Source organism: Sinocyclocheilus anshuiensis, unplaced genomic scaffold (assembly GCF_001515605.1).
Source record: "Sinocyclocheilus anshuiensis isolate Anshui unplaced genomic scaffold, SAMN03320099.WGS_v1.1 scaffold2310, whole genome shotgun sequence".
Classification (NCBI taxonomy): domain Eukaryota; kingdom Metazoa; phylum Chordata; class Actinopteri; order Cypriniformes; family Cyprinidae; genus Sinocyclocheilus; species Sinocyclocheilus anshuiensis.
In genome coordinates this window covers 281,026-290,334 of record NW_015557685.1, presented here as the reverse complement: position 1 = coordinate 290,334, position 9,309 = coordinate 281,026, and the positions used below count along the sequence as shown (strand labels likewise).

Below are 9,309 nucleotides of genomic sequence, written 5' to 3'. Positions count from 1 at the left end.
TGCAGCAGGCGCAATGATATTACACAGCGCCTGAAAATAGTCCCCAGCTAGATAACTTCCAATAAGCCTATTTTCAGGGGCTGCGTAATATCATTGCACCTGCTGCAGCAAAAAGTTCCTTGATTGTTATGCCAGAATGAGAGTATAGTTCCTAGCCATATCGGCCTAGAAAATCGCAACTTTTCATTTTCCGTCGGTCTTAGTACACGATGTAACTACAGAAGAGTCAAGTTTTAAATAGGAAAAATATAGAAACTCTTTGGTCATTTTTGAGCGAGATGCTAACGGTCTAATCAGATTCAATGATCTATGCTAAGCTGCAGCTAAAAGTGCTACCGCCAGACCCGGAGATCGGCTGAATGGATTCAAAAACGGTAAAACTCAACTGTTTAACTCTAGGGGAGTTGGAAAATGAGCCTATTTTCAAAAATAGTGGAGTGTTCCTTTAAATCAGCATGTTTGCATGATTTCTGAAGGATCGTGTGGCACTGAACACTGGAGTAATGACTGCGGGAAATAAACCATTTAGTACATTACAGGACTAAATTATGTATACCATAATAACATTTAAAATATATATATATATATTAAAATATAAAACTGTTATTATAAATTGATAAAATTTCTATACCCAAAACTTTTAAACTGCCAACCTTGTAATGCTCAGTTTCTGAAGCGTTTAAATGCATATAGGCGTGTTTTGCACTTCATGTACTGTATTTTTTCTTTTCTTTTTCTCAGTGCTTTGTGCTTTTGAGTTTTGGGATGTTAAACATGATTAAGGGCTTTGCCTTCCGCATATTCAAATGAATATTAGATTTTGTCACCCCCTAGTGTTCAAGATAATTCTTTCAGGCTTAAAAGTGTCAATAGTCAATACTATTTGGTGACTAGCAAAAATATTGTTTTTAAACAGGTTTTCGGAACATTTCTTGCATCTACCATTGGTCAACACACTCCAAACTCACTCCATTGGTTGAGCCAGTGTTGTTATATCAGGCTCTGGTCAATATGCTCAGACTAACACAGCAATGTTTTGATAGTGCTACAGTGTTTACACTTGTCAAGTGAATTAATAAATATCAGTATATTAGGTAATGCATTTGGTATATTTATCTGTTCTTACAGTATTTATTAATATACCATACCATTCCAAAGGTTTGGGGGTCAATAAGATTTTTTTCCATGTTTTTGAAAAGTCTCTTATGCTCACCAGGCTTTATTTATTTGATCAAAAATACAGTAAAAACAGTAATATCGTAAAATGTTGTTACGATTTAAAATAACTCTCTATGCTAATATATTTTAAAATGTAATTTATTCCTGTGATGGTAAAGCTTAATTTTCAGCATCATTACTCCAGTCTTCAGTGTGACTTCAGAAATCATTATAATATGCTGATTTGCTGCTTAAGAAACATTACTTATTATCAATATTGAAAACAGTTGTCGTTTTCATATTTTTGTGGAAACGGTTTTTACTATTTTCAGGTAAGAACAGAGAACCGCGTTTATTTGCACTAAAATCTAGGGCTGCTCGATTATGGCAAAAATCATAATCACGATTATTTTGGTCAATATTGTAATCACGATTATTTAACATGATTATGAGGGGGCCATATGACCAAAACTTTATATGAGTGATTTATTTAAAGATAGTGATACATATCAAATATATTTCCTGTAAATAAGGTTGATATGACATCTACATTGTAGAGACCAGCGAAATTTCACAATTCTCAATACCACAGCAGAGTATGAAGGCAACTAGCCTATTAGTGACAAATAAGCAAACAAAAAGTCCTCAAAATTATTGAAAACAATTAAACTGTCAGTAATAAAAAAGCAAAGGACAAATACAACAGAATAAAAAGATACAAATGAAACAAACTGTGCTTTAATCTTTTTTTTTTATGCAAGTCTCAAGCAGTTTACAGCCTACTACAGAAATGAAATGTAAAATAAAACAGCATAGTCTTCACTGTAGGAATTAAACTTCCTTTGGCACACAGTGCAGCTGAGCAGGAATATTAGCCCACTGTCACTTTAAGAGCCGCACGGATCCAATTTACTGTTACAGACGTATTTTCATTCTCAACTCTTTACATTCATTAATTACATGACCGACAAAGGTATACATGAATAATCACTAAGCGTCGCATTTTAACACATTTTTGCATGTATTTTACCATTTAGGCGCGCAGCTTGAGCTAAAAGATGTCCGTGTTCTGCTCCGTCTCTGAGCGCATATATCTTCCTGAGGTGCAGCGCAAGTTCTCTTTCACGCTTTTAAAAACATGAATAAATATACTTATATAAATCAAGCACGTCCCATTTTGCAAGTGTCACGTTACCTGATTTTACTGATTTGCACGTGAAATTGGGCTTTTATGGAGGAACGAACGCGCAGCGCTGGAAAAGGGGGCGGAATGGAGCGCAATAATCGTTTTATCTCGATTATTGTATTTTCATAATCGTTGGAGGCCGAAATCGAAACTGTTTTTCGATTAATTGCACAACCCCACTACTAAAATCTTTTGTATCATTTGAAATGTCACTGTTGATCAATTTAATGCATCCTTGCTGAATGAAAGTATTAATTTTAATAAAAAAGAATAATAATTACTGACCCCAAACTTTGGAAGGGTAGTGAAGGTTAATTTATATCGAGTTAAAATGTATTCGTATAGAAATGACTATTAACAATGAACAATACTTGTAAAGCATTTATTAATCTCAGTTAGATAATGTTACCCAATGTGCCTAATGCCTCTTATTGTTGTTCTAGGTCCAGGTGAAAAGGGTATAAAGAGGTTAAATCCTCTTGTTTTTCAGGATGACAAGATTCCACCCAAGTCCCCCCGTCCACGTCGAAACATCTGGCTTTCCCGTAGCCAGTCTGACATTTTCTCTCGTAAGCCTGCTCGCAAAGTGAACGTCCAGGACCCTTACTACAACCCAGGACCTAGGGGCTTCATACACGGGCAACCGAAAGTCAACCCTTTCAGTGCCAGAGAGGACTTAAAAGGTGGCAAGATCAAGTTTTACGACATGCCCAGCAAGTCTGTCTTCTCGCTCATGTTTGATTTGCATTCACCTCACGGCAGTCAAAGCTCATACCAGCCTCATCCCAACATCAGCACGGGAGCCTCCGGAAACAACTGCACCCCATCCTGGCCAGAGACCTGGCAGCTGCCAGGTCGCCAGTGCCACTCGCTCCCCGTCTCTCCCAAGCTGCCCCACTCGGATGTCTTCTTCTCATCTCACCCCACGTCCAAAAGCGAGGCTGGACAGCCCGGCGGTGAAAGCAAGCAAAAAGCATTGAGCAGCTGGGCTAAGAAGTACGCTGTTACTGAGATCCCTCCGTACAAACCGCGAGCCGAAAGACAGGAGGAAGTGGGAGCTGCAGAGGACTGGTCGTCTCTGGTACCCTCTGAAGGAGGAGAAGCGGAGGCCATGGACTGCTCCAGCAGCAGAGGAAGCCCTGCAGACGATAAGGACACAATCCTCAGCCAGATACAGAACAGAAGCCTCGGTGGCTTATGCGAGGACATGGAGGCTGAAGACCAGGATGGCTTGATGATCTCCAACAAGAACTCGCTCACGCTGAGCATGTCTGTAGAGCCACAGGAACTCTGTCCGATAGTCCTCACCGCCTGCAAAGCCACATCTTCAGAACGCATCTCCAGATGTGATATCTAGATGGTTGAAGGGCACACGCCAGCCTGGTTGAGGACTGAACTGATCAGATGCCACGCGAACAGAGATTATATTCATTAAATATTTAATATGATTATAAGTTGTATATATTTTTTTCTTTGGGGGAAGTAAACCCATGTAACTTAAGCTAAAAGGGCGGCTTGGATTGAGCAGGAAACAGAGGTGTGAAACACTGATCCGGTCCATGCGGTAGTAGTTACCCATCACACTATGAAGAACTTCAACAGTGGGAAGATGCATTGGACGTCACCTTACACAGAGCTAATGATGAGACACTTTCTGTGATATTTTTTTTCTTTGTAATACATGCTATTGGTTGCACATACCACATATGCTGTTTTTTTTTGTCCACAAACTGTATCCAGTTTCTACATGTGTAATTATAGAATTTATAGAAGAACAAATGTCTTTGGAGAAAGGTGTTTTTTGCACTGCATGGGCCTAGAAAATATGCAGCAAACATTCCATGTCGTCTCGCATCTTAAAAAGCCCGTTTTGATCCCACGCTAACGGTGTGTGTGCCATGGTCATTTCAAAACGAGGATCATTTTCACTTTTTGACCTCTCAGGTCTTCAAAAAATAAGTCCATGTCTGTATCTACTTAAAATCGTAATTGTACTTGAAATAAGTTAAATGGTTTGAACTTTTTTTTAATCTATTGTCACTACATTTCTATGCAATAAATTTAACCAAGGCATGATTGTTTTATAGAAAGGATTTATTTTGATATTTATGAGGAGAAAAAGTCATTTTACTGTCTGTGAACTGTTTAAACTGTGTTGTTGTTTATACGAACTGATGAATAGAGATTTCTGTACATGTTGACAATGGTCAGTTCTTGCTAGTTCCACGCTAACGGTGTGTGTGCCATGGTCATTTCAAAACGAGGATCATTTTCACTTTTTGACCTCTCAGGTCTTCAAAAAATAAGTCCATGTCTGTATCTACTTAAAATCGTAATTGTACTTGAAATAAGTTAAATGGTTTGAACTTTTTTTTAATCTATTGTCACTACATTTCTATGCAATAAATTTAACCAAGGCATGATTGTTTTATAGAAAGGATTTATTTTGATATTTATGAGGAGAAAAAGTAATTTTACTGTCTGTGAACTGTTTAAACTGTGTTGTTGTTTATACGAACTGATGAAGAGATTTCTGTACATGTTGACAATGGTCAGTTCTTGCTAGTTTGTTCTTAACTGTTTTTCTGCTTTTTCAGTCCTGTTTTTTCAACACTTTTAGATTGTAGATTTGTAACGGATTCAGAGATGTATATTTCTACCAAAGACAGATCAGGACTTATTTTCCCCATTTATATGGCTTTAATTGTTTAAACGCATGTGTGTATTCCCATTTGTTTAAAATAAATTCAGAATGTCTTCTTGATTTTTATTGTGGTTTTGCTTTGACCTAAACCAAGCTTTTAAAGGTTCTTTCATAGTATCTATAAAGTGTAATGTCTGTCTTGCTTGCCTTAATTTCGATTAAAATAAATCCGAAGAGGAAAAACAGACAAGCCATGGAGAGGAAACCGTAGAAAAATTTTTATTTGACCAAAAATGTACACAAAATTGACATCTGAAAATCAAAGGTTTCTATGCCGTTCCTTCAGGTTTTACAGCAGTGCTTTTTCCCCAGACGTAGTCCATCTTGTGCACATGAGCCTTTGAAGACTTGGAGAAGGTGCTTTTGGCTACATGTAGAGGAACAGACTTGCCACTGAGGAAGAGCTTATTGAGACATGCAGGGATGAGGGGAGCAGTGCTGGATTCTTCTGTGTTTTCTGTCAGATTTCTGGCATAAGCAAAAATGTAGCCGGTCATGAAAGCGTCAAACCCTGCTCGGTGAGTTCCTCCTTCGGCTTTCTTCTCTTTTGGTCTAACGGGAGCTTCAGAAGATGCTTCTGGCTGAGATTCCTCATTTCCATTCTTGCTGGCTGCTTTCCCATGTTCAAACGCATGTGTGGCATCTGTTGGCTCAGAACTTGCTGTCTTCTGCTGTTCAGTGAGTGCTGGTTCAGATATGGGCACTGCCTGGTCCAACTCAGTCTCTTCAAAGTGTGACCTTTTGACCTGCGGGGAACTGCATGCCTCAGAGGGCCCTTGAGAACCTTTCTTTTTGTTCTTGCGCTTCCTCTTCTTCCTCTTGTCTTCTCTGATCTTCTCATCATGCTGGATTATAAGGTCTGTGTCATGTGACATGGAGCACTGAGAGCCATTAGGACACCATCCATATGCCTAGAGCAGAAAACAATTACCGAGTGTCACATACAAAATTGTGTATTTTGGAGTATAACATCTCTTCAGGCCTAAGGAATACAATCATAAAGGGGTGAGTAAAAAGTGAGATCTATTAGAATTAGAATTAAATGTATATATGTTCACAGAATACGACAGGCGTTATCAACTAGTGGTTTTATTTGTTTTGCATGACAAATTGAGGCTTCAAAGTGGGGGAAAAAAGTAACAGACAGCTCTCATTCAAACACCACAGATGGAGTGATGGCAGAAATATCACTAAAGGTAAATGCGACATTTATTTTAAAGGTTTTTTGTAAATTAAGTTTCATACAGAAGAAAATTCTGTAAATGTTATTAAAAAATGCTGATAATTATTAATCTGATAATTTATCAATATTTACAGTAGACATTGATCTTGATAGTAAAAAAAAAATGCCATTAAAGAAATATTTCCTTTTTGTTGATCCTACATCAGTTTGAGGATTAAATGTTTAAATATTTTGGTATTTTAATGTTAGGTGCATCAGTCGACTGTGTTATACTGTGAAACAATACATTTTAAAATTACTGTTTTCTATTTTAATTGATTTTAAAATGTAACTTATTCCTGTGATGGCAAAGCTGCATTTTCAGCAGCCAATACTCCAGTCTTCAGTGTCACATGATGCTTCAGAAATCATTTTAATATGCTGATAAACTGCTCAAGAAACATTTCTTATTATCATCATTGAAAACAGTTATGCTGCTTAATACTTTTGTGGAAACCACAATACAGGATTTTCAGGATTCTTTAATTAAAAGAGAATTTTTTCATAATATAAAATAACTAAAATAACATAACTTATTTCTGTCAAACAAACAAAACAAACAAAAGCTCTTGACTTTGAACTGGAGGAACTCACAGAGAACTGAACACAGATGTTGAGGACACCATCCTGATTCTGGTTGTCCAAGCACGGCCTGTAGTCTATGTAGCTCTGCATGCTGCCTGTATATTTACAAAACTCTAGGAACACATGACTCCCATTGCCACCTCCTGCAATGGCTTTGCTATTATCCAGCTTACTGTGGAGGACAAAGAAATTACCTGAAATTTTAGGCACTGCACAGAAATGTACACTTTTTGTACTTTTGACAGAGATATTCCACATACCACTTCTTATAGGCATATTCCAAGTATGAGGCTGTAAACCGCAGCTCATACTCCGTTGCATACTTAGTGTCATAGATGCCTGAGGGAAACATCTGGGACAGATCGGCAATGAAGGTGCCCAGTCGATCAGGAAGATGGGCATAGAAGCATTGGTACAAGAAGACCATGTCTATCAGACCATTATGGACCACTAAGGGCTTGTTGGCCCTAAGCAGTTCTACGAACAAGGAGCGCATGTTTACCCCATGGGCATCACCTCCCTAAAACAAGCACAAAAAAAAAAAAAAAAACAGCTACTTAATGTGTCATGAAACCCTAAAACTCATTTTTTGAGATGTTAACATATATGAACAGGTTGCACATCAGTGAAAACAACTTTAGCACTCATTATGTCTATTATTAAGGTAAAAGTGGATATTTTTTTCATTTTTTGGAGCAATTTCCTTTTGGTTCAAAAAGCAAAAAGTTGAACCAACTTCAGGAAACGTGACATATATGCGTTAATTCGGAGCGGTGATTGGCTGCCGTGGCTGGAGAGTACACGTCTACGTCGTCAGTTTTCTGAGCTTTTTTCAGTGTTATTCATGAGAATGAACTCTTATTGATCCAATCACTGCGCTGTATTATGCATGAGATCATCTTACAGCGGAGAATTCAAGTCTCATGAAAGAGCTTCGGGCTGTCAGTTCATTTCTGTAAACACGACCGTAACAATATTTAGGCTAATAGGCTATGTAAGGCGTGCAGCGCGCATGAGAGAGCTGTTTCTGGATTTAACAACTCTTGATGCGTGGATTATAGTTCATATCTGGACCGGAGCAAGCGTGTTTAATGTTTATGTGAACATATTTAATATTCTCTCGTGCTCCGAACATGAATGAGCACCGTATATGCACACATATCATGTCTTCTTCAAATAAAAGATGCGCAAATACAGCTGTACAAATGATTATTGTGATACACTGCAAACAATGATCTATAGACCGAATAGAATAGATCTTACCGGTTCAATCATACTCACTTTATCATTACCCTTATAATAAGAAATGCCTTGAGCATATTGTTTGTTGAAGTCAAATCCGTGTTGTACAAGGAACTGCACTGACTGAGGTTCAATGATGTATTCCTCTGAACAAAGCAAGGTCAGATTGTAAACCTGGACCAGGTATGTGCTGTCCGCCTAGAAACAGGAAATGAACAAGAATCAATGAAATGTCCATTTAAATAATTGTATAAGAATATAAAATAAATGTTCATGTTAGAGACTTACTTTGTTGTCAAGCTTTTTATAACAAGCAAAGCCCAATGAAAGTATGGACCTTGTGCGAGCTGCATGGCATATGGCTTTGTACCTGTCTTCAATGGATCTTGAAAGGAAAGAAAAAAGTTAAATCTCCAGTCCTTTAGGATATTGGATAAGAATGTTTTACTCACACAACTCACTCAGCTAGAAGAGCTTTCCTTGATCCAAGACCACTCAGTTCCTACAAGAGGCCGCATACATGAATTACTGTTATATTTCAGAATTTTACACTTGAATTTTCACATTCGGTTGAGATTCTAAATACAGAATGTGCTTTTTCTTACCGTATCAATGGCGATGAATGAAGATGTTTTAATGGCTATCACCATTGCTGCCCACAACTCCTTAAAGTTGTTTCCCTGTACATCTATAACTGGGACTATCATTGAGGATGACATTATATAAATTCACCAGATAAACTAACATCTGCTAAACACAAAGATTTTCTCTCGATTTTCAGCGCTCTGCGTCACCGCTGTTATTTATAAGTATAACAAAATTATTTTGCTGTCAACGCAGATACTGTAGACATGCTGAAAATGTCATTTCGGAGAGCAAAACAAATTATAACCGAAATTGTCTATAATATACGTGTTCCCACCATTATACGCGTCTAGTTTTCACGTTGTTCCAGCTGCTCCTATATTTACTCCTTACACGTCGTAAATCTGTTTTTCACACTTCGATTTCACAATCCCTCGTGTATGTAACATGAGAGTTTGTAAACTTCCGGCTGGAGTTTCTTCTGTTTTACGAAGATTGGCATAAGGCGCGTTTCCGCTACCTACCGGACTGGAGTGTGAAGTGCATATGAAAATATAATAAATTACCTAAATAATATTAATTACTTTAAAAAGGACTTGACATAATAAGAAAAATAAATAAATAAAA

At 37.6% G+C, this 9,309-nt stretch overlaps 2 protein-coding genes across 4 annotated transcripts in view; one reads left to right on the top strand and one right to left on the bottom strand.

The window, feature by feature from the left end:
* The window catches only part of LOC107679327 (dual specificity testis-specific protein kinase 2-like), a 26,967-nt gene extending 22,399 nt beyond the window's left edge, over positions 1-4,568 (top strand). For both annotated transcript variants that reach the window (XM_016474847.1, XM_016474848.1), the window contains exon 11: positions 2,788-4,568. In XM_016474847.1, the coding sequence (XP_016330333.1) occupies positions 2,788-3,701 (914 nt within the window). In that variant the 3' untranslated portion in view covers positions 3,702-4,568. The remainder of the gene's footprint in view (positions 1-2,787) is intronic.
* A 687-nt stretch (positions 4,569-5,255) lies between these two features.
* Positions 5,256-9,159, bottom strand: LOC107679328 (target of EGR1 protein 1-like). Of its 2 annotated transcripts, XM_016474851.1 has the most exons (8): positions 9,020-9,159; positions 8,703-8,797; positions 8,559-8,599; positions 8,386-8,482; positions 8,137-8,295; positions 7,116-7,375; positions 6,865-7,027; positions 5,256-5,959 (listed from the first exon to the last, which is right to left on the bottom strand). In XM_016474851.1, the coding sequence occupies exons 2-8, from the start codon at positions 8,745-8,747 to the stop codon at positions 5,318-5,320; spliced, it is 1,407 nt and encodes a 468-aa protein (XP_016330337.1). In that variant the 5' UTR covers positions 8,748-8,797; positions 9,020-9,159; the 3' UTR covers positions 5,256-5,317. The 2 variants fall into 2 exon arrangements, with proteins under 2 accessions (XP_016330337.1, XP_016330335.1); XM_016474849.1 differs by having other exon boundaries at positions 8,703-9,159.
* Positions 9,160-9,309: the final 150 nt, after the last annotated feature.